Source organism: Acinonyx jubatus, chromosome D2 (assembly GCF_027475565.1).
Source record: "Acinonyx jubatus isolate Ajub_Pintada_27869175 chromosome D2, VMU_Ajub_asm_v1.0, whole genome shotgun sequence".
NCBI classification, from domain to species: domain Eukaryota; kingdom Metazoa; phylum Chordata; class Mammalia; order Carnivora; family Felidae; genus Acinonyx; species Acinonyx jubatus.
The window spans coordinates 41,561,826-41,586,249 of record NC_069393.1 but is presented as its reverse complement, the minus strand read 5'-3'; the positions used below and the strand labels follow the sequence as shown (position 1 = coordinate 41,586,249).

At 52.0% G+C, this 24,424-nt stretch overlaps 1 protein-coding gene across 1 annotated transcript; it reads right to left on the bottom strand.

Moving 5' to 3' along the window:
* Positions 1–1,401: 1,401 nt before the first annotated feature.
* Positions 1,402–24,083, bottom strand: CDHR1 (cadherin related family member 1). The gene is made up of 17 exons (XM_027062448.2): positions 23,650–24,083; positions 22,953–23,048; positions 21,850–21,995; positions 20,787–20,837; positions 19,513–19,602; positions 18,225–18,311; positions 16,872–16,988; positions 15,629–15,772; positions 13,707–13,785; positions 12,275–12,375; positions 9,504–9,707; positions 8,858–9,010; positions 7,183–7,347; positions 6,622–6,689; positions 5,905–6,133; positions 4,506–4,763; positions 1,402–3,820 (listed from the first exon to the last, which is right to left on the bottom strand). The coding sequence occupies exons 1-17, from the start codon at positions 23,702–23,704 to the stop codon at positions 3,284–3,286; spliced, it is 2,580 nt and encodes an 859-aa protein (XP_026918249.1). The 5' UTR covers positions 23,705–24,083; the 3' UTR covers positions 1,402–3,283.
* Between the last annotated feature and the right edge of the window lie 341 nt (positions 24,084–24,424).

The following is a 24,424-nucleotide window of genomic DNA, read 5'->3' as shown; positions in this document are numbered from 1 at the left end:
GTTCCTAACTCCTTCAGAACGCAGATGCTCAGCTGCACAGGTCACAGAGCTATCGCGTCTGCCCTGCCATCCTCCACTTCTCTCCCAGTCCACTCTCCTCTCCTCTCCTGGTGTGGAGGAGAGGCTCCCACGCCTAGCAGTGGGTAGAAGCAACCTGGGGGTAAGCATGCGCAGGAGTCCTCGCCTCCAGGATATGGTGTTCTAGCATGTGGACATCCTCCAACGTCCTCTAGTACCTCTAGGACAGAGTCTATCTTCTGAGCTCGTATCAGCGCATACAAAGCTGGTGCGAGGTGCTTTACATAGATTAGGCCTTGTCAACTTCATAGCAATCACTTTTCACACCATGTATTGATGAGGGAAGTGAGGCCCAGGGAGGCTTGGTCTCTTGCCCAAAGTCACACTTAAGCGGCAGAGCCAGGATTCAGACTCAGGGCTGTCAGATTGTAAAGCGCCATGTTATTTCATACAATTAAAAAGTCTGACCTCAACCATAGGAAAAACACACGCTGTTCTGAAGATTCCTTGGAGACACATCTGCTGAACATCCACTCAGTTTTTTAGGACCCAGAAGTGGGAAGGCCTGCTTAATCTGTCACCCCTTGCCTCCCAGTTCATTAGCTGGAGGCTTAAAATTGTGCCGGCTTGTAGTCCAGGTCTGTCCCCTGTGGCTGGACAGGCAATCCCTCGGCCCCCATCACTCCCTAATGCAGTAGAACTTGGCCCAGCTCACTCCCACTGGCTGGGGGTCACTTCCAGTATCTCCACATTTGCTGGAACCTTAGGTTTAGCCACACCTTCCTATTCATTCTCAGTATGGCTCTTGCCAGCAACTAGGTACTTTCCCCATACTTCCCAGTGCAGGAGGTTGCCCACAGGTGCAGTTTCCAAGACTGTCTCTACCTTGGTTCAAGCTTTGGATTTGTCCAGGAGCCCATGGCCTCCCAGAGCCTGAATGCTGGCCTGACTTTCTAGCCCAGAGGCTTTCCTGACTGCTGTCCCAGAGACTACACTTCTTCCCAGGCCTTCACGTCCACACCAGGCCCAATCCCTGCCTTCTCTGGGCTGGAATGAGGGATAAATTAGTTCTAGCTCCAGAGCCCATTCCTTTCCAAGCAGCCCTGCTGGAGTTTTTGCTGCTCAGGACAAAAGCCCATTCCAGGCCCACGATGGGGCATGATTAGATAGACAAACCCTGTAAATGTATTACCACTAGAGGTATATGCATGGCCATTTGGACAAACTTTTGCAGCCCCCCCAGAGAGTCAGATCTGAGGGTTAGAGGCTGGATGGATTCACCCACTGAAGGAGCCAGGAGGCAGGCCGAGCTTGGCTGCCAGGGAGACTGGTCTCTATGAGTCAGCTAATGTCTATGTAAGCAGGGAACAGGAGGTCAGCTGGGCCCTTGCTTAACAGACTTTATTCGCCATTTACAAAAGAGGTTGATTGCATGCAAAATGTAAAGATGGTGTATTCCCTGTGGAGAGAAAACATAAGCCAGCACAGCCCTCTCCTGAAATACAGGCTGCAAAATACCTATTGGTTCAGTCTGGGCTCCCAGCTTGTTAGAAATCACCTCTTAATACACTCTGGGTTGGGGACTGCAGAAAGCCCAGCAAGGAGCTTACACACCAGCGTAACTGAGTAACACCTCAAAACACAGACTCGGAAATCAGGAAAACCACATGTGCATATAGTCTGTTTAAATAAAATCACTGACGATACTCTAGAGCGGTTGTTAGTGAGGGGAGCAAGATGCAAAGAATGGCTCTACTTCCCTCTCCCTGCACACGTCTAGATTCCTCATAGAGCAGCTTTCCTTAAAGTTGGGCGGAACTTCTCTGCATTAAACATAGAGGCTTGCATGTCTTCTCTCCTGGGGGAGGTTGTCACAAGTTGACAAGGTGTGCCCGGCCAAAGGAAAATGTCAAGGAGTCAGGAGCCCTCAGACCAGGTCTCTGCTACCAACCAGCTGTGTGGCCTCCAGCACTGCTCCTGTCGTGGAAGCTCGTTTTTGTCATTTTGGCAAAATGGATGTACCGCCCGGCTTTGGTCCTTTCTGACTGGCTGGCCAGGGCTGCATGGGGTGTGGTGGGGCATAACTGGATGGGAGGAGCCTGAGTCAAGGGCAATGACATCATCCAGGTCTGGCTGCCACAGGTCAGGGGCTGTACTCAAACCCTGCACAGGACCTCCTGGGGGTGCTTGGCAGAATGGTGTGAAGGGCTCCTAATACTTTCTGGAGGAGCTGCAGCCCAGAGAACTGGCCTGCAGAAAAATACTCTGCATTTGTGCTGCTTTGCACTTGGTTAAAGCCCTTGTCACCACATATTTATTTCAGTCCTCACCTTGGACCTGTGAGTGAGTCAGCCAGGACTTAATTTCTTCATTTTACAAATGAGGAAAGGAAGTGATCAGGGAATTTAAACAGCTTTTCCCAAGGTTATACCACATGAGCAAAAGAGCTGGATAAAAACAAAAGTCTCTCCAGATCTCAGCTCTGCACTGTCTTTTCAAGGGCTCCTGGGTGGTAGGGGGCAGGGGCAGCACCCTGGGGAGGGGTCTTGAGGCTCTTCCAGATGCCTCTAGGACTACCACCGTGGTGCTAGCTTGGACATTTCTGGGCCTGCCTGGGACAGCTCTGGCTGGGGCCATCCCATACCTTTGTGTCTCTGGTCCCACACATGCATAGCAGGGGCCCATGGTCTTTACTCAGACACCATCCTACATCTTTCCAATGACTTTGAGGAATAGCCCCACAGTCAGCATCAGTTTTCAGTGCATCACCACCCTGCCCTGATGCATTTGCTCTCCTACAGCCTGCAAGGGTCAACTAATCACAACCTTAGCCAGAACTGAACCTCCTTTTCCTGCTCCTGTTCTTAGCTGGAGGCTTCAGGATCCAGATTCTGGTTGGCCTTGTCACATGTGGCCAGGGCCCTCTTCCTCAACTGAGGATGCTAATGCCCCAGGAGGACCTGAGGGACTGTGAGGTCTGAGGTTGGTGAGTAGTAGACACCTTAGAGTTGGCTCTTTGTCTATTCCCAGTCTCTGTGGAATGGGGAGCATCACAGCTGTGCCAACAATCTGGGTGATGAGGAAGTATTTGCCAGTTGCATCCCATAAACAGAGAAATCCCTTGTCCAAAGCATGTCCAGAGCCATGGATATGGGGCTTACATCATTGTACAAAACACAGGTGACCCTAGGGAGCAGATAGTGGGGAGCATGGCCCAAGTAGTGGGATAGTTGGGGTTGGGAAATTAGGGCCCACAAGACACATGCTAGAAGTAAGCCTTATTACCCACACTCTTCTTCTCAAACTTTTGCCTGAGCTCAGAGACCAGAGCTGATTGGATGGGGCTTCCCACCTTGGGTTTTGGTGACCGTTGGGGTTGCTGAGGGGTGAGTGAGCCAGAGACTGTAGGCACAGTCCAGTGGGCTGTGCCCATGTTGGGCACCATTGTGGGTGGTGGAGGGGGAGCTGGGGCTTTGGGGGGCAGTGTGTTTCCTAGGCTGTTGTTGTTGCAGTTCTCATTGGGAGGATCCTCTTTGAGCACAAACTTGGCAGCAGCCTTGGTCCTTCTGAACTTGAGCCATTCGATGCGGACGGCACGGGGTGCTGGGCTGGGCCGCTTACGGAGCACGCGCCGCACTGGCAGGACCTTGTTAGACTTCTTATTGCGCCAGAAGGTGGCAGTGGAGATGAGAACGGTTATGGCCACAATGATGGCCATGATGCCAGCCAGGACACCCACAGCCTTCATGGGGTTGTCTTTGGTCTGCATCAGGAAGGCGGCCATGGGGCTCCGAGACAGCATCTGGAAGAGAGAAGCCCCCCTAACTGCATTCTGCTGTTCCTTCCTGGTCCCTGGAGGACAGAGCAAGGGTCATGAGCTCCCTTAAGCCTGATGGTGTGTAAACTTTCTGGGGTCAAGCATCCCTTGAGAATCTGATGAACACCAGGGGTTTCATTCCAGAAAAAATGCACCCAGAGAAAATGTGATGCATACAGCTCTCCAGAAAAATGCACAGAGAGAGAGCATGATGCAAACAACCTCTTTCAGATTTAAAACTCCTACATTAGCTGGACTCTCTACTTGAGAGATTAGGGTATGGCTTACCTTTAGTTATGGAGGGCTTCATCTGCCCAAATATATCAGGAACCCCTTAATGATGACTTTCTGCCAGATACTGAGCTGAGAACTACACATAATGATTTTACTTATGCCTTTTAACCCCTATGTGAAGGAACCATCACTCTTCCCATTTTGTAGGAAAGGAAGTGGAGGCTTGGCAAAGCCCGAAGTCACACTGTTAATAAGTGTTGAAACTAGGCTTTCAACTTGATTCCAAAGCTTATGTGTCTGATGGCACAGGCAGCCTTTGCTAGCGTTGAGTGCCTTTTGGAGGAAGGCTGCAGATGGTCCCTTCTTCCTCTAATCGTGTTTCAGCAAGGCCTGAGCTGGTCTTCTGACCCTCTTCTGACCCAGACTTGGTACTCACCTCTGTGTCTGTGATGTCAATCTTGAGTAAGGCCGTGGTGCTGAAGGATGGGGAGCCACGGTCCTTGGCCTGCACCTCTAGGGACCACGTGAAGTCCCCACCAGGTGTAATGTTGTGCAGGGCATCAAGGGAGCGGATGGAGTTCTTGAGACGGATCTCCCCTGTGTGCGTGTCAATGTCGAACACATTGGTTGGCTCCGCGTGGGTGATGGAATAGTCCACCAGGTTGTTGGGCTCGTCTGCATCCTGGTCCGTGGCCTGCATGTGAGGAGGGACAGACAGAGTTGGGACTTGAGAATGATACTTGTGCGCCATGGTTAACCCAGTGTGTCTTATTTGGCTTGCTGGGTTGACGGGAAATGGTCCTAACCCTACTGTGAGTGGACTGGAGTTGGGGGAAGTACTGAATGACCCAGGGTCTGTGTCGGGCCCTCTACATGCATTAGTACATTCCACTCTCAGATCAAGCCTGGGCAGTAGGTATTGTTAAAAAACAAAAGCTTGAATGATAGGTGACCTGTCTAAGGATGGATACATCAAAGGAGGGGAAGCTCAAAGCCAAGTAGTATGCTGGGTTTCAGAGTTCAAGTTTTTTCCATACTGGGAAGACAGTACAGCATAGCACTGCTTTGAAAGCGGCTGACCAGCTGTGTGAACAAAGGCAAGCCAAACAGTTAAGCTGCCTGAGCCTTGGGGCACCTGGGTGGCTCAGTTAGTTAAGTGCCTGACTCTGGATTTTGGCTCAGGTCATGATCTCACTGTATATGAATGCAAGCCCCGTGTCTGGCTCTGAGCTGACAGTATGGAGCCTGCTTGGGATTCTCTCTCTCTCTCTCTCTCTCTCTCTCTCTCTCTCTCTCTCTCTGCCTCTCCCCTGATCATGCTCACATGCTCTCTCTCTTTCAAAATAAATAAATAAACTTAAAAAAAAACCTGCCTGAGCCTCAATTCTTTTGTAAAGTGGCAATAATATCTTTTTTCTTAGAGGTTATTTCTGGATTGAGGTGGGGATGGGGATATATAAGGTACCTTAATATCCCCTGCTCACAGGGGAAGCCAATAAAGTTTATTTTACTTTTTAAACTTTACTCTTGAGACAGTGAGAGAGAGAGAGAGAGAGAGAGAGAGAGCAAGGGAGGGGCAGAGACAGAGGGAGACACAGAATCCGAAGCAGGTTCCAGACTCTCAGCTGTCAGTGCAGAGCCCAATGCAGAGCTTGAACTCATGAACCATGAGATCATGACATGAGCCAAAGTTGGACACTTAACCAACTGAGCTACCCAGGTGCCCCTAAAGTTTATTTAAATTAAATAAATTAAAATAAATTCTTACACCACAGTGTCTCTTGCAACAGCTAAAACAAGGCTTTTAGGGAAGCTTAGTTGCCTTCAAAGCTCACCTCAATTTTCACTGGGGTCCCCAGCACCATGGTCTTCTCCTGGAAACTCTTTCCAAACTGAGGGTAGTGGTCATTGACATCCAGCAGAGTGACGAACACCTCGGCCAGACTGTATTTGCCCTCCATGTCCTCTGCCTTCACATAAAAGTTGTACCTGGCAGTGGCCTCAGCATCCAGGCTGGCCCAGGGCTGGGTGTAGATGATCCCGGTGGATGGGTGGATCAGGAAGCTGCCAGGCATAGGGAGTTCGGCGTGAGTGTGCATAAGCGCGCGCGCGCACACACACACACACACACACACACACACACACACACACACACAGAGTGGACTGCAGGAATGAGCTGCCTTCGATGCACTATGCAGCTTCTTCAAGGTGGCCCACCTGCTCCTCTCCTCCACCTTGCCGTCTGACTGAGGGTGCTGACCCACCCATCTACTCATCCACCTATTAACCCTGAACTTAACCAGACTCACAGCCCTTCCCTCTCCTCCCAGGGCCTGCCCTCCCTAGCTCCAGGCCATCATGATGACCCTTTTTCTCTCAGATCCCAGAACTTCTGCCCCAGGCTCTCCACTGCTTCCCTTCACCCATGGCCCTCCTGCTCATTTCTCCAACTCAGGTCCTGTCCTTTCCTGCCTTCCGCACAGATCCCCTCTGCCCCCCTGCCTCCCAAATCCCTTGCCCAAGGCCCTGTTCAGCATTCTGGATGTACTTACGGGTCTGCCCCAGACCCATAGATGGAGTATTTGACTTCACCCCACGGACCTGTGTCTGGATCTACAGCCTGGAAGAGAGAGAGCTCCAAGTGGCACCTGCTCTTTGTCAGGGCGTATTGGCAGCTAATATACCTGAGGGTTGCTTTCAATGGCAACACAAGGGAACTGGGGTTTATCCAACTGGGGAGAAACTGATCTGGAGGTCTTCTCTGGAGCCCTAGTTATCTGCCCAGGAAACCAACTATTGAAGGAAACAAAAGGTTTAGATCTGGAAGACATGTATCCCTTCTTTGTAAATGAGGATAGAGAAGGAGATGAATCCTGTGCCCTGAGCTGAGGGTTTATGCCTATGTCCTCCTTATAATCCTGGGTATTGTTGTCCCCATTGTACAGGAGTGGAAACTGAGCCTCAGAGAGTTCAGGGAGCTTGTCCAAGGACACAGTTAATGAGTTTGGGCTTTGCCATTCAACCTGGAACCCCGGTTTGTCTGATTTCATCAGGCCCCCTTCAGTAGGGACTCCCCACCCCAGACCCAATCCCTGGGCCAGTCCCCAACCCACTGTGACAGCCACCACGTTGGAGCCCCCTGGGGCATTCTCAGGGATCCTGGCAATGTAGTAGTGGGAGGTAAACTTGGGGACATTGTCGTTGGTGTCCAGGAGCTGGATCACAACATCTGCTGTAGAGCTGAATTTCTCCGGAGTGTTCACTTCAATGGCCAGGAGCTGGAAAAGGAAGGAAAACAAGGACCTGTCTGGGTGGCAGTCAGTGGGCAGAAAGCCTTCCCCTTTCCTGTCTCAGCACTGGTCCTGCACCCACCTGCCTGGCCCTGCCTTACTCTCAGCCGCCAGCCTGCGATGCCTGACACCACCTGTAGGGGCGCCTCTAAGGACCACTGTCTTGAAAGCCTGCTTTCTTGAAGTTCTTATAGTTGTATTTGGGCCAATTTCTTTTGTCCCATTGATTTGCATATTCCTTTTTAGTTTCAAGTGCAAAAATTACTTTGTTTTATAATATAATTTAATATTTGTTAGGGAAGTTCCTGCCTCATATTCTTTCCTTCTGTTTTCCTGACTATTCTTAGAAATTTATTCCTCCAGATAAAAACCCATGTAATTATATCAAACCTTCTCGCCACCTGAAAGGAAATTCCAGGTAAGACTTAGTTGGAACGACATTGGATTCTTTATTCACTTGATGAGAATTTGCATTTTTTAAACAGGGTGCACCTTTACATATCTTGCTTTCTTTATATCCCTTTGTTTAATTCTTGTGTTCATTATCATTTAGGTGCTGTGTATTTCCTGTTTGCCTAATTCCTAGGAATTTTATCTTTTAGTTGTTATTATAAAGGAGAAACTTTTATTCCATTATTCTCTTTGCTATTATTCATATGTAGGAACACTCTTCAATTTTGTGTATTAAGTTTGTAATCAATCACATTAGCAGCTTTGATGTGTTTCTGTTTTTCAAACATTTCTTAGATTTGTTTAAGCAAACAATAACACTACCTACAAATATGATAATTTTGTCCCTTCCTTTCTAATACTCATACCTTTTATTTCCTTTCTTTATTCAGGAATAATGTTACTCCAGGAATAGTACTAAATAATGGTGGTGGTAGCAGGCATCCATGTTTTGTTTCTGACTTCACACACTGGTTTTAGAACACAAAGCATGATGTTGGCTATAGAGTTATGTGTGTATAATTATAAATAATTATAACAGTTTAGATATCAAAGAGGTATCTGTTTTTCATTTTTATTAATATATATTATTTATATATAATATGCATTAGTTATATATGTGTATAATTTTAAATAATCACAGATACAAAGGAGTCTTTTTTTCATCTTCTGCTAAAATTTTTATCAGAGTTGGTGACAGATGTTAAATGCATATGAGGAATATGTTTATCTTGATAATCAAATAGTTTTTCTCTCTCAATCTATGAACAGGGCACATTGAACACCTTTGCATTCCTGGGGACAGTTGTAATTTAGAACCAGGAACACGGTGAGTCTGTGTGAGCAGTGGAGAGGTCTCTTGCACCTTCTTCTTCCCCCACACTCCTGCTCCCCCAGTCAGCAAGAAGGGCAGAGGGGCTGAGGGAAACTGGATGGCCAGGAAGGGCAGAGGGTGACAAGGACCCCTCAGGAATGAATCCGGGAGCTGCTATGAGCTCCTAGGACCACCCCCTACCCCCCATTCAGGACAGTACAAAGTATCACCTACCTTGAAGGTTAGCACTTTGAACTTTTCATAGTCAATGGCAGCTGAGTTCTCCACAATGATAGTGACTTGGGCTTCATTCAGGACTGTCAGTGGGACCACTCGGAAGATGCCCCCAGGTCCCACCAGCCGCAGGTTGAATTTGGCATTGGCTCCCTGGGCAATAGTGTTTGGAGAGAGGAAACAGGGAAGATGAATGAGAATAGAAACTCATTAGATAGTCATGCTAAGCAAGAAAACTTCATATGCCCTTAGCCCTGGGAGGTATTATTATTTCTTTCTATAGGTCAGGCAATTAAGGATCAGAAGGATTTAGCAGACTATGATAACTAAGCAAGGTCCCAAACACTGACAGCGTGGCCCTCTGCTGGCCATAGGAGGTGACAGGATGCATTCACAAATGCCTTTCTACAAGATCAGATATAGAGGGGCTTTTATTTGACTGGTTTTACTTTTTAATTGATTGTAAATGTCTTTAGGCTAACCTAAAGGTCTTTGGTTAGCTACTCTCCCACGTCTCTCTCTTGGTTACACCATCATTTCATTCATTTTAACACCTGCAAGGCCCCTGGGACATAAGCGGTGAAGACTGGTGCACTCTCTCAGCTTTGGCTTCTTGGAAGACAGGGTGGAGGGCAGGACCACACACCTGGTCTGAGTCGTTGACAGTGATCTTAAGGCCCCGCAGGATCTCTCCCTGAGGTGGGTGTTCATACATAGACAGCTCAAATCTGTTCTGGGGTCCACTCTCTCCATAGAACGTAGGCGGATGGTTGTTGAGGTCCACGATCCTGATGGTGACTGGGACCATGGCCTGGGCAGCTGGGATCCCTGCAGAGCTGACCTCAGTCACCTGGGATAGGGACAGGTGGCTATTGCTGTGTGGCAGGCAACTCCAAATGGCCTCATGGATTCGCAGCTTGAGGTATTCATGCCTTTGTGTAATTCCCTCTCATTAAGTATGGCCTGCCCTAGCAACTTGCTTCTGATATCACATGGCAAAGGTGATGAGATATACTTGGTGATTAGACCACAAAGACTGTAACTTCTGTTTTCTAGCAGACTCTCTCCCTTGCTGGCTCTGATTAAACAAGCAGCTATGTTGTAGAGGCTCATGTTTCAAGGAGCTAATCGTCACCTCTAGCCAACAGCCCACTAGGAACTCCATCCTGCCAATAACCATGTAAGCCTGGAAGACAATCCTACCCCAGTCAAGCCTTCAGATGAGAATCCAGTCCCAGCTGACAGTTTGATGGCAGCTACAACAAGAGACCTTGAATCTGAGGACCCAACTACACCGAGCCTGGAATCCTGACCCACAGCAATTGTGAGATATGAATGTGTGTTGTTTTAAGACACTAAGCTTGTGGTAATGTTACAACAGCCATAGGCAACAATATAGTGCTGTTACTAATCCTATTTCGCAGATGAGGCACAGAGGGGTGAAGCAGTCACCTGGGGCCACACACTAGTGAGTGGCAGAACTGGACTAGGAAGAACTCAGGTGTGTCTGATTTCTTAATCAGCAGTCTCTCCATCTCACCATAGTGGCCCTTCTTTATAGCCAGACAGATCTGGGTTCAAACCCCAGTTCTGCCACATTCTGTCCTGGTGTCCATTTGGCCAGGGGTGGAGGCTTTGGAGATGTAGCAACAGATAACTAATACAGGCTGCAAAGCCAGGGCTGAGAATCCACAGGCTCTGTGTGAACCACTCCATGTGACAGAGACAATCAAGAACCTCCCTTCCCTTGTTCTAGAAGCATGCTCTGGTCTCACTATGCTCCCTGGACACCACTCATCACACCCCAGCTGCTACTATGACTCCCTTCTCAGAAGCCTACACCTGCTGTCTCCATTTCCTAATTCCCACTCAGCTCTCAGCCCATCCCCAACTGAGACACTTCACACTAATTTCCATGCTGCGTGTAGCACTGCCACTTTCTTTTGCCTTCCTGAGGGTTCTAGCCCTCTGCTAATGGGACTCTGCTTTCTGCAGGCTCCCCTCCACCTCTCTGATCTCTCCTAGGTTTCTTTCACCTGCTCCTGCCTCACTCAGCCTCTGATGCTCCCAGAGCTATGTTCTTGGCCAGTGATTCCTCTGTCCCCACAGCCATCCTCTAGGTGATTCCATTCCCCAAACCCATTCTTCCACAGCCACCTGTATGCAGACACTGTCTCCCCAGGTTCCACACCTGTATACACAAGTTTGTGTGTTTCAATCTGAGCATCCCAGAGACAGCAGAATGCCCCATGTCTGTCCTACCCAACTTGCCTCCTTTCCTGCACCCCTGATAGCACAGTACCACCCAGATCCCTCATGCTTCTCCTTTCCCGACAGTCACTACAGTCGCTCCTTTTCCTTACAGTCACATTCTGTGGAGTCTGCCTCCTCCATATGTTGCACTTTGTCTCCTTATGCCACTCCACCTCCCCTCATCTGCACAGGTCCCCCCCATTTATCACCTTGACGAATGGCTCTGCCTCCCTGCCTCTCACCCAGTTCCCTCCAAACTCAAGTTGGGACCAGTGTTCTCAAACCCTCTCCTGGGACTGGACCAGAATCACCTGGGGGCTCACAACATGCAGAGTCTTGCATTTCTCAAGGACACACCACTTTCCCGTTGCCAGGACTAGGTCCCGGAAATCTTTGTTTGCCAGACTCTCTAAATCTGAGAATCATCCTGGTCTAAAGAAGCCAGAGTGAGCTTTTCTCTGATCCTGCTCAAAACCCTTCAATGGCTCTTTACTGTTCTTGGGCAGGACCAGCTACATAATGTGCAGTGAAAAATGAAAATATGGGGCCCCTTGTTAAAAAATTATTAAGAATTTCAAGACAGCAAGAGCAGAGCCTTACACCCAGCATGGGACTCTTCTAACAGTGGTCCCTGTGTAACTGCACAGGCCACATGCCCACAAAGCTGGCTCTGTTCTGGGGAGAAACCTATATTTTGTATCTGGGGCCTTTGCTCCTCCAGTCCCAGCCTGGGATCCAACCATTTTCTCTGTCTACATGTGGTCTAAACACTTTGCTGCCGTCCCATGACTCCTTGCTGCTTCCCCAGTACATCATGTGCACATCACCTCCAGCCTCATCTCATGGGGCTTCCTAGTCCACAGTGCCTGCACTCCACCCCCATTCCCACCAGCAATGCCCTCCACCAGTGTCCACCTGCTGGGTCTTACCCATACTCAAAACATTGCTGCTTCAGTCCTACTTCCTTGTGAATTCATGTCTCCCCTTTCCAGAGATTTTGTGTGTGTGTCTGCTGCAGCCTTCACGCAGGCTATGTGACGTGGGTGCTCTCTGGAGCAACATCTAGCTCCCTCCCTGGGTGGAGGGTGGGCTGGTGGTGGGGATACTGGTTCGCATCACCACGGCCGGAGGGCAGGAGGAAAGGCCAAGCTAGAGGGAGGGTACCTGTACATGCAGCTCATACACCTCCCTCCTGAGCTGGGCAGGACTCTGCATGACGGAGATGACTCCAGACGTCTCATTAATTTCAAAGGCTCCGTCACTCCCTGTCAAGGAGGAAAGATGTGTCCTGCAGTTCCACACATGGCCAGGGAAGGCGCAGGGGAGCCATGCCAGGCAGCCGGCCCTGTGATCCTCGGGCATTACCTCACTGAAGTCTCTATAGGACATAATTCTATCATCTGTATTCTGCCAATGAGGAAACTGAATCTCAGAAGGGCTAAGTAACTTGTCTAAGATTACACAGCGAGTGTAGAGCTGGGACTTAAACTCACTTCTGAGTCTGGTTTCAGGTTCCATAGAACTTTCCTTCTCTTCTGTGCTGTGTGTATGCACGTGTGTGTATGTGATAGAAAGAGAAAGGGAGAAACGGATACAGAGTAAGGGAAATAAGGAAGGGGAGAAAGAGGAGAGAAAGGGAGGGATGGAAGAAAGAGGCCAGAGGCTACAGGAGGTAGAGCAGAAGACGGAGAGAAGAGAAGAGATGGGGGTGGGGGTGGGGTGCTTGGTAATTGTGTAAAGGCTGCAGAAGTGGAGGGGAGGGGACGAGAGGCAGTCAAGGGTCCACGTGCCTGGGGAAAGGAGCCTGTGTGTGATGGTGGCATGTTCAGCCATGCTGGAAGGAGTGTGTGCACCAGGCATATCCTAAGGGAAAGGGTTGGGAAGGCAATGGTGTCTGAGTGAGAACAGAGAGACATATGCATGTCTGCAATCAGGCACCAGGCATGATGATCCCACCAAGGGGCCTGGTGCTGCAGGGACCAGCTACCAGGGGCTATAGAGCTCACCTGGGCCGGCTTGATCTGCTCTGTTGCTGCCCAGTTGTGCAAAGAGCACAGACTTGGAGCCAGAAGACTTAGGTTCAAGTCCAGTGGGAATGTGGCATGGCCCTTTAGCTTCTCTGAGCCTCAGTCTGCTCATCCATATACAGAGCTAGTAGTAGGAAATACCATATCATCGTTGCATTTAGTTCTTTTAATTCAACTATATGCTCTAGGCCAGAAGTTTTAAAGTATGACAATAAAAAACACAGTAACTTAAAAGTGTAAGAAATGTTGCCACTCCCTCTTGTTAATCAGCATGTGCTTAGGGTAAAGGGACATGAGTTGGTGCCTCACAGTGTTGCTCTCAGTCCCCCAATCCAACCCCATGTTTCTCCTTGTTGCTGGACAGAGTGATAAGGCAGGGTCTGGAGCACATGCCCAAGGAGACTCATCACCTCCTAGATGGACCCAGCCCGTCTCATGCATCTTGTACTTCTGGTTCTATAGATGAGGAAACAGGGACCAGAGAGGTCTGGAAAGCTCACTCTGGTCACCCAGGAAGTAGAAGCCACAGCCCAGTGATGGGCCTGTACCCAAAGCTTCCCCAGACTCACCATTCAAGAGGCTGTAAAGAATTTGGTTGGGTTTGCCCCGATCTCCATCCATGGCAACCACCATCAGTACCTCCGAGCCCTTGAGGGAACAGAAGCAGCTGCCTGAGGTCGCTGGGTGATGATAGGGCTCCCCCCTCCCCAGATACTTGCCCCCATAACCCACTTGCCCACTGCCCAACATACTTGCCCACTGCCACCCAAGAAAAGGGCCAGGCCTCTGTGTGGCCCCACACCTGCTCTGCAGAGAGATCATAGCACCCACTGACTTCCCCAGGCTGGAGGGAGAGACAGCCCAAGCCCTGTTTCTCCCCTCTACATAGGTTAGCACACGGCTGCCCAGGGACACTCAGGCCTCCTGAGTGGGCCTCCTCCTCATACCCTTTCTTTCCTACATGCCACACTCAAGTCTGGCTTCTACTGTCCTACCCTCGAGCCTCACCCTCCCTGCCTCCTTCACCTTTTGCCTGCAGAGGTACATGGTGGGGAGAGGTCAGAGACAGGTGAGAGAGGAGCCAGGCACAGAGGGGTCCAATGCAAAGCCAAGAAACCAGGATGCTCTCCTGTGGCCCTGGCTGGGGTGCCATTTGGGACAGATTTGGGCAGCGATGCCACAGCCAGCAAGCCTGTTCCATCTCAGCCAGCCGCCCCCTTCTAAGCCTCCTCCTCAGGCACTTCTCCTCGGCCTGTCCACACTCATGGCTGCTTCCTGACTGCCACATGCCGCTTGCTCTCCCTGAGCAATGCTGTCCGCCCTTAGATTCCAGCAGGACAGCTGGCCTCCCCCTGGCCTGTCTTCAGCGCCCCACTAGAGGAGCCCGGCATTTCTCCCTCCACTCTGTGCTCATCTCTACTACTCGGCTGCCAGCTTCGGGAGCAGCGGTATCTTAGCTTGGGCCCAGCACGTGAGGGGTCCTCAGTGAGCATCTGCATTGTCTCATAGATCCTAGAATACTCAGAGCCTGGGGAAGAAAAATTCAGACTGCAATTCAGTTCCAGAGTCCTTGAGCTGCGGTTGTATGGGGTTTGGCCCCAACCTGGTCTCCTCCTACAGGTAGCTCATGGTCTGGCTGAGCCGAGGGGGCATGTAAATACATGCAGGTACCCCAAGGAGGGGTGTGCATCCCCAGAGAAGGGGAGCTCCCATCTCGACCAAAGATGTCAGGGAAAGCAGTGCCTGGGCTGACCTGAGAAAGGCGGGGTGTATTAGGTCTGCAGGCACATTTCAGGCAGAGGGCTAAGGGCACAGTGGGGAGATGGGCTGGGTGCTGGGGGGCTGGTGAGGGCTCAGGGATGGAGGGGATGCCGGGCATCAGGTGCCAGGCCCAGGGGGAGTGCCATTCCTAAGAGACCCAAAGACAAGCATAGTAGCCCAAACACCAGGGACAAAGACTGCACTGAGGGGGAGGAAGCTGAGGCCGGCCTTGGAGCCTGGCTTGCGGGACAAGCCACACCTGTGGATGACATTTGACAAGGGTTGTGGGAACTCGGCATCAAACTGTGGGAGAACTACTGGTCTGAAGGACCCAAAGCTATGGGCTTTGAGTTGGGGAGGCACAAAGGAATCTCACCACCCCCACTGCCCCCACAAGGTGTAGAAAGGGCTCCACCCAAAAAACAGCCATGGGCCACCTGTCAGCCTCTCTTCTCAGCTTTTTTGAGGGGCTGAACCTTTGCATCTGGGTTTGAGTAAGTTTGAATGAGTGAAGAAATGGCGTGTCAGTCTTGGCTCCTGGCAGGTGCTCTACACACTGCCCCTGCTTCTTCCCCCCTACACTCCCACAGGCAAAAGGACATGTTCATGGGCTGAGCTTGAGTCAGTCCAGAGCCATCCATGTGAAGAGGGTGACCCAGGGCCAAGCCACAGGGGATCCAGGGGTAGTGGCATCTGGAGGGGACACTGGGATGAGGGGACAGCCACCCACCGGAAGGGTGTCCTCATACACATAGCCGTAGTAGGGTGTGCCCACGAAGACAGGGGCCATGTCCTGCACGTCCTCCACATTGACTGTGACTGTGGTGGTGGCTGAGAACACCATATCAGCCCCTCGAAGCCTCCCTCCACCATCCTGGGGAAGAAGCAGAGAGTGAAGAGAGGTTGGGCTCTGGACTCCTGGTACAATCTGGTTTCTGTCTCTTACTGGCCTCCGGACCAGCTGCCCTCTCTGATTTCTGTTTGCTCCTGTATCACCTGGAGATAATTCCCCCTCATAAGGGTCATTTAAATCAGATGATGCATGGAGGTCTTTAGTCAGTGCCTGGTATGCACTAGGCACTCAAAAGTGTTCCTTTGGAAAAGAGAGTTCTTTCTCCAGGGAAATCATGTCCGACAAATGGCAGAAGAGGAGGGGGGTCAGAGCCAAATTCCCCCTCCCACCAGGAACCAAGCCTCCAACACCTAAGGACCTACTAAGACACAATTTGGGCCTGTGCCTGAGTCTATATGATGAAGGTGTGTGCCCAGCGAGCCGAGCCCTTGGTGGAGTATTGGGCAGGTGGTGCAGGCTGCAGTGGGATGGCCTGTGGCCAATATGTGACCAGCAGGGGCCTTTCCTTTCCTGGAAAAGAAAATGCTGGGTCTAGAGGGACAGCTAGGGTTTCCTGCCCTCAGGGGACAGAGCAGCCACTTTGGCTGAGCACCTGCCGACTTGCAGGTCCCACACCATGCACTTTAGAAGAATGAGAAACTCAGTTAAGCCTCATGGGTGGGCAGATGAGGAAACCAAGGCTCATGAAGGGTCACTGATCACACAAAGAGGAACAGGTGAGGTGAGCAAGCCCAGGCAGAGAGAGGGAAGTGCCTAGAGGCCAGGTCATGGGAGATGTGAGGGAGCATGGGTGTCCAGGCCATGGCCACCCAGTCCTCCATGGCTCCAGTCCAAGGGGACCCTGGCTCGTCAGTCCTGATGGGGCATACACCCTCTTCCAGGAGGGAATATGCCCTCTGCAACCCAAAGACTCCAGCCTCCCTGGAGACTATGTCCCTGTCTGGGCAGAGTCCACTCAACAGAGGCTTTGAGCAGCCGCACTCCTACCCCATCCCCATCCTACCTTCAGCCCTCCAAACCTCCCCCACTCCCTCATAGGACCCAACTCTTCCAATCCAAGGGCAGCTTCCTCTGACAAAGGTTGAAGAAAAACCAGATGCTCCCTAGTCCGCCCTGTTACCTTGGCAACCACGGTGACAAAATGGGCTTGGGCCTTCTCGTAGTCCAGGGTGGCCCCAGCCCGGAGGCGCAGCACACCGCTGTGGCGGTCCATGGCAAATTTGGTGGCGTGCATATTCTGTAAGAGTGAAGGGAAGGCTGGTCCTCGGAGAGGGACCCAGGCCGCCCCAGAAGTGCCTGTTTTGCTTTACCGAAAGGGTGTCTTCACTGGCCTTCTTCACAGGAACTCTGGCCTTAGGGCTGAGGTTAACCTCAGGGTACTCAGCCTTTCTGGCCCCTAGGGTCCCCCTCCTGCCCCTCAGCACGCTTCCAGCAGCGCCTTAGCACTTCTTGCTGCTCAGCTTCCAGCTAGGCTCTGGCCTGGAGGTTCCAGCAGGTAGAAATGGCCAGCAGAGCGCTGTAACCTAGAGGAAGTGGGGCTCAGTAGCCACCGTGACGGAGAGGGCCTTCAGGATCTTTCAACCCCAGCAAATAAGTGACAATGGGCCAGTTCCAGGAAGCTTGGGGTGGGGGTGGGGGTGGGGGTTGGGGTTGAAGGTGGGTGGGGACAGGAGATGATCCTCAATCTGGAAAAGGGTTACTGTGTGTCACAGGCTATTTATCAGAGCTGTGCACGTATTTAGTCCTCACAAGAATCCACGAAGATGTGCTTTCGTCTTTCGAATTCTACACGTGAGGAAAGTGAGCTCGGAGGGTTAGATAACAGGCTGAAGGGCCCATGAGGAGGCAGTGGGATCTCTCCAGTACATGTGGAGCCCAGGGGATTTCTCAAGTACCCGTGTTGTTAGCCACCAAGGTGTACTGCCTTGACAATTGTGAGAGCAAGTGACTAAATGTGGAAAGAAGAGGAACAGTTACAGAAGCAGCGGCTGTGTGGAGGGCAGCTGGTTCCTGTGGAACCCAGGGAGAAGGAGGAGGTTCAGGAAGGGGTCTCTGCCTTTGGTGGGGTGGAGGGGTGATGGATAGAGGTGGGATGGGGGGGTGTCACAGCTCTGCTCCTCCTTAGACAGATCTCCACAGTTCTAGGCCCAGGCAGGTTTCTTCCACCCCATGTGGGTGCAGTGTGCTCAGTGCTTCTCCTGGGGAAGAGGTTGAGGGTGGAGAGCTGAGGGTCCCGGAGGTCCAGGGACAGGGTGGCAGGGGAACTCAGAGGGAGCCAGCGTGGGCCAGTCAGGGGAAGATGGCTCCCACTCAGGCCCCTCTCATGTCCCTGTGAGTCTGATGTGACTTCTCTGATAATCTTTGGGGAATAGTGGAGACCCGGACCTAAGTGCTTTGGTGAGGGAGGCGGTGGCCATCCAGGTGTCCCTCTCTAGTCCAGGCCTCTGGTTATGACCAGTATGCCCCTCCTTACCTGCAAGAAGTAGGTGACACTCCCTCCAGAACCCGTGTCCTTGTCTACCGCATGGACCTTAATGATACTGCTCCCAGTAGGTATGTCCTGAGGGGTCACAGTGATGGGGGGGGGGGGGGAGGATCAGTTCCGAGGCAGTGACAGAATGCTCAGGGGACTGAGGGTAAAGGAGCCATGGAAAGGTGCAATTAGGGCATGAAGGGCTAAAAAGAGGTGAAAAGGTGATGATTAACCAGGGAGCACCCATGGAGAAGACAGGCTAAAGTCCAAGTGAGCGCAGGAAAGAAGGAAGGGGAGAAGAGAAGCAAACAAACATCGTCCAAAACTAAGACTCCAAACAGACAAAGGGCTTAAATACGAAATGGGGAAATGGTTAATAAATAGAGACATTCAGCATTACCAGGGATCACATATATATCATTTAGAGCCAAAATGAAATATCTTCCTCCTACTGAATTAGCAAACATTAAAAAAATTGGAGAATCCCCAGTGTTGGTGAGGGATGGGGAGACAAACCCTCTCCCACAGCCTAGGGGAGAGAGAGCAAATACATGCCATTCTGGAAAGGCAATCTGGCAGCCAGAACTTCCCAGGTTCTCCTGCTTTCAACCTAGGCATTTCAAATCTTGGGCCATGTCTTAAGGAAATCATTCTAATTATCTATATGGACGTTTTATGTTCACAATTTGATGTTTCTTATGACAACAAAACTTTAAAGCATCTTAAATATCCAAACATAAAGGAATACTTTGGTACACGATGGAATGTGCAGTAAATGGAAACTATTAAAATGATAGTTACCTACACTTTACAATTACTGAGGAAAGGCTTATGTTGTAAATTAAGTGAGAAACAGTATACAGAAAGCGTATGTTTAAGAGTCACAGCGATGTAAATAAAACAAACAAAATAAATCCAATAAGCACAAAATGACTAGGAAGAACTACACCAAAATTTAACAATGTTGTCTAAGCTAGAGGGATTGAGGGTGATTTCTGAGACTTTGTTTTCTACTTTTCTACATATTTCACATTCCGACAATAAATGTACATTATGATTATAATGGAAAATGGTTAATGGACATTCCTTGGGATAAAAATAAATGTGGGAGGGATGGCAACAGAGGTGGGGGGACATGTAGAGGAAGGGTTCTCCAGAAGGTAGGGAGCAATGGGTGCTCTTCACTCGGGGGCCGGATCCCCCTGGTCAGGTCACAGGGCAGCCCAAAGGGCAGGCCACGGATCTGGGGTGGGAGTGCATTGGCCTTGCCTTGGGGCCCCTTGCTTACCTCAGGAACCTGGACAATGTAGGGCTCCTGGATGAAACTGGGGGCCTCGTCATTGGCATCAGTCACCAGGATGGTGACTTTTTCTGCCACCTGAGAAGAGACAAAAGGGACAGGAACTGGGGCAGTTGAGACTTTCTGGGCAATAAAGGGACAGTGGCCTCTAATGCCCCAGGTGTATGTCTCTGCCCGTTGTCTCTCCTTCTTCACCTCCCCCTCTCTCCCTTCCTCCCCTTCTTCCTCTCCTCCTTCCTTCCTGCCTTTATTCATTCTTGTAACAAATATTATTAAGCAACCACGTGGTCCCAAGCACTGTGTTCCATCCCAGAGGGAGAAGACACAGTCTGATGGTGTGTGTTTTGCAGGATGCGATGGCAGGGCAAAATTCATATTTAAAAGAAAGGGTTCTTGTTCAGGGTGATAACAGTGGCATGCCAGGTACTGTAGGCAGGGCCCATGCATTACGTGACTCTGGAGGCAACATGTACACCACGGCCTAGGTAAATGCCCCCCCCCTTTTTGTGGGGTTGTGGGTGCATGGTATAGGAGGGTGTCCCCAGAGGCCCTGAAAAGAGGGCATCTAGCTCAGCCTGTGGTAGGGGACAGCAGGGAGGCTTCACTTCACTTCAGCAGGAGTGAGATTTAAACTCTGCAACAGTTTGTCAGGTGAGAGGGAAAGAGGTGGAAAAGTATGTCAGGAAGAAGGAACAACACATACAAAGGCAAAGAGTTCAGAGAATATAAGCAGATTTATGGCTAGACGGTTGGGAGGGTGAATGTGGTAGAGAAGGTGGGCGAGGCAGACAGTGCCTGATGGAGAGACCCTGCATGCAAGACTGGGGCTTGGATTTCATCCTGAGGGTAGTGGCCTACTGTTAGTGCTTCCCGAGTGGGGCTGTGGCCAGGTCTAACATTTCACAGTGATAGCTCTGGCTGAAATTCAGACATGGACTGGGGTCAGGTAGCCTGGAAGCTGAGAAACCCCTGTGATCATCTTGGCAGGCACTGGTGAGGGCTGGGCGAAAGTGACGGCTGAGGGGAAGGAGGTGAGTGAGAAGCTAGAGTCTGGGTATCCAGGTGTTAATCCTGGGTGAATGGGCAGGAGCTGGTTGGAAGAGGCAGATGGGAAAGCGTCCCCACTGGCCTCACTTGGTGAAGCCCTGTCTTGTGGGCTTGGGATTGCCAGAGAGCCCCTAGGAGACTGGAGGGGGAACTGTGGTCAAGCCCAGGGTGCTAGTGCTGATGGGGGTGGGGGGGGGCAGCTCGGGGGCACCTACCAGATTCAGGCCGTCAGAAATGCTGATGATGGCTTCAATCTCATCCTCTCTCTGTAAAGCATAAAGATTAAGTAAGTGTATGGGAATCTGATGTATCTGGGGACCCTGAGGCTGGGGGGAGCTCTCCCTGCCCCCACTGAGCCAACCAGAGCAGACCTGGTCATTTCAAGGGAGTCCTGGTGCAAGGCAGGGTGGCCAAAAGCTGCCTCTGGCCATGCTTGAGACCTTGTTTCAGGTCTTGGCACATCAGGGGTTCTCCTAAACCCTCAGTATTATTCAGGCACCAAGAGAGAATGCTGCCCTGCTAGACTGAGGACAGATGCTAACCTAGTGTGGTGGAAGTTCCAGGGAGCTGATGTTTCCCTTTTCTTTTCTTTCTTCCCCTTATCTTCCTACACCTCTCCATATTCTACAGCCCAGGTCTGCAGTGTCTCAAGCACTCCTGAGTCCATGGTGGGACCTGAGTGAGGAAGAATGTTGAGGTCACTAGGTCCCCAGGGATGCAAGGGAGGGGTGCACTGTCATACCTCCACCTCTGTGTCCCTGCAGAAGTCTCTGAGACCAACCTTTCTGTTCTCTACCCTGGCCTGTGGCTGGTGGAGTCTGCCATTGGACCGCAGCTGGCAGTAACCCCACGGTGGAGGTCCAGTTATGTGGTCAGCTAGGGCCACCAGCCAGGTGAGGGGTCTCAAAAGAGAAAGGGAACCCATGCCCTGGCACCTTTAGGTTCAGAAAGATGCAGAGGGGTGGGGGGGTAGAGTTTTACCCAACTCAGACCCACTCTCTAAACCACTCTTTCCAGGCTGGCTCAGTCAGTAGTGCACGCGAGTCTTGGTTTCAGGGTCATGCCCATGTTGGGCATAAAGTTTACACTAAAAACCAAACCAAACCAAACCAAACCAAACCAAACCAAACCAAACCAAAACACTCTTTCCAGTCCTGATCTGCTGTCAGTTTTCTGCGGCTTACAAGACCGCTCCAGGAATGAGCTCAAGGGAACCTTCTAGCCCACCGAGGTTTGTCTGCACACCTGGCAGGCATCACTTCTCACACCTCCCCATACCTCTCTGTCCAGCTCTTCAACCAAGGTGATATTTCCAAAATTGGGGTCAACAGAAAAGACGCTTCTAGCGCTGGGGTCAAAGCTGATGTGGTAGGAGATGGGGTCTCCCTCAGGGTCTGTCCCATTTAGGGTGTATACATGAGAACCTGGAAAGAGACACAGAAGAGGAGACTAGAATCTGGGACCCAACTCTTCCTAAAAGCGGCATCTATTCAGGACCAAGGATTCAACTGTTTATAAAGTGGATATTCAATTCAGTGCCAAAGGTACTGCCCTGAAGTGAGCATTTGCTGCAGGCCTCACCCCTGCTGGCTGCTTCCCACTCTTTATGATAATTCTTCATAACTGTCGGTGAGTATCAGCCACTGTGCAGGTTGTAATCTATAATACAGATGACACAGGAGCTTCAGGTCTGCTGTGCCTAACTCCAGGGCCTCTGCCTGGTAGTGATGACTGGGCCAGCAGCCAAGATTGGGGTTCCCTGGGTATGGCGAATGGGAGAAAAGGGAGAAGCCATTAAGGCAGGACTGTGCAGCACTGTGCCCCCACGCCTGGATTAGCTCCTCGGGGATTTCTGAATAGGTGCCTCTTTCACACTGCTATCCTTTTGCTCAGAGTTCTCGGCCCTGACAGAGAGAGAGAGAGAAGGGAGAATCTCCTCTTTCTGCTTTTCCCCCTTTCCCATGAGTATCCCAGCAAGTTGGATGTTCTTAGGCCTCTTTAAAGCCTAAAGATCTGAGGCTCGGGGAGGTAAGTATATTTGCTCAAGGTCACGCAGTGAGTCAGGGGCAGTGCTGTGGCCGACCCCAGGGGTTATCATCACGCTACCAACTACTGCCTGCTGTCTGGGGCAGCCCTGTCTCTGGACCTGCAGCTGGGCCTCTAGGACTGGACTGGCTTAGGTCTCCATGACAGCCGTGACCTCCTTTCTTGCAACTGCCCTGGGGAGTTCGGAGCACAAACAGGGTGCCCCAGGAGGGCCCACAGCCTGGCACTGGGTGTCTCCATAGGCACAGAGGAATCACGGGTTCAGTCCTTGTGTCCAGGGGAACGCGGGCCACCCTCCGGGGGACCAACAGGGGGCTGGTGCCAGGGCTCCTCACCTACAGGGGTGTCCTCCGGGAGGCTGAACAGGGCCATGTTTCCGTTGGTGCTGCCCACCCCGTTGTCGAAGAAGTGCGGGGCAAAATTGGCCTGGGCTAGGAAGACAACAGACAGGAGAACAGACACACGGAAGGACCGGTTCGCACCAGTGTGGTCACACGTCTGGTCCCAGTCTGGGAAGGCTGGTAGTCTCTTCCCCAATGGCAGCACGCCTACAGACTGGGGCTGGGGAGCTCCGGAGAGCGCCACCGCCACCTCCCTCACGCCCAGGGTTTGCTCTGGCTTGTCAGGGACGCGCACCATCGCGGGCACTTAGAACGCAGGCAGCGGCCAATCTCAACCCATCAAGGGACAGACGGGGAACCCGCGCCCAGAGAGGAACGGTGCCCTGGCCAAGGTCACACTGGGAGCTGGGACACCTTCCCCTGCCCCAGCAGCCTTCAGGGAAGCCGCCAAACCTCCCACCCTGCTCTGAAAAAGCCGAGGGCAGCGGGGGTCCTGGCCCCAAGTCTGCGTTCTCCAGAGGACCTGCCGAGCCCAGGCAGCTGGAAGGATCACCCCACCCCGCCGGGTCCCCCAGCCCGAGTCCCACTGTGGAAGTGAGCTGCCCGGAGCTCGGTCTCGGCGCCCACCCGGGCAGTGCCAGTACCCAGGCCTCGCCCCCCACCCCGGGCGCGGGGCCCCGCGCCCACTCACCCAGCCAGAGGCGCAGCAGCCCCAGCGCCAGGGCGGCCCGCGGGCCGCGCCTCATGTCTCCGCGGGCAGAGAGTGTCGCGAGCCGCAGCCGGGCCGGGCGCGGGAGCGCGGAGCATTCCCCGGGCCGCTCGGAGTGCAGAGACGACGGTGGGGGCGGCGGCGGGAGGGGCGCGGGGCGGGCGCGCTGGGTGGCGCGAGGGCGCTAAGCGGATGACACCGCTCGGCCCCGCGCAGCTGGAGCGCTCCCGCCGCCGCCCGAAGAGACCAATTAGTGCGCGCTAAGCTCAGGGTACCGGTTTCCAGCCGCCGGCGGGCCGGGAGGGGTCACTGCCAACTCCTCTTCCTACCACGCCCCCCTCGCCCAGGTCTGGAGCGCAGGCGCCAAGGGGTCCCCAACTCTGTAGCTGGGGAAAGGGCCAGGTCTTTGCCCTGAGCACGGCACTGGAAGCTGGGGCTTCTCGCGGTCCCCAAGTTCTGGAGGGCCTGGGCTCTGTTGGAGTTATCCCTTTTCCTGAACTTGCCCTGTGACTTTGAGGGGGTTTGCCACTCTCTGAACCTGAGCGTTCCAGGCTGTAGAACAGCGGCGGGCAAGGAACAGCCTAGCCTGAGACCAGAGGGTTCCCTCCCAAGAGGAGGAAGGAGCAGGGAAGAAAAGGTGGTGGGTGTATCGACTAGGGGGCGACCATTCCTAGGATGGTGCCCCTGAAGACTTGGGGTGGGGGTGAGATGAAAAACAAAGAGGAGGGTTGTGGTAGGGAGGGGAGGCAGATGCGGA

Excerpts from the sequence above, each read along its gene's own strand:
- CDHR1 (XM_027062448.2), bottom strand. The coding sequence starts at position 23,704 with ATGAGGCGCGGCCCGCGGGCCGCCCTGGCGCTGGGGCTGCTGCGCCTC. Across the intron at positions 20,838-21,849 it reads TTGAAGAGCTGGACAGAGAG|AGAGAGGATGAGATTGAAGC; the intron begins GTATGGGGAGGT and ends TATGCTTTACAG. Across the intron at positions 13,786-15,628 it reads TGTATGAGGACACCCTTCCG|GGCTCGGAGGTACTGATGGT; the intron begins GTGGGTGGCTGT and ends TGTTCCCTCAAG.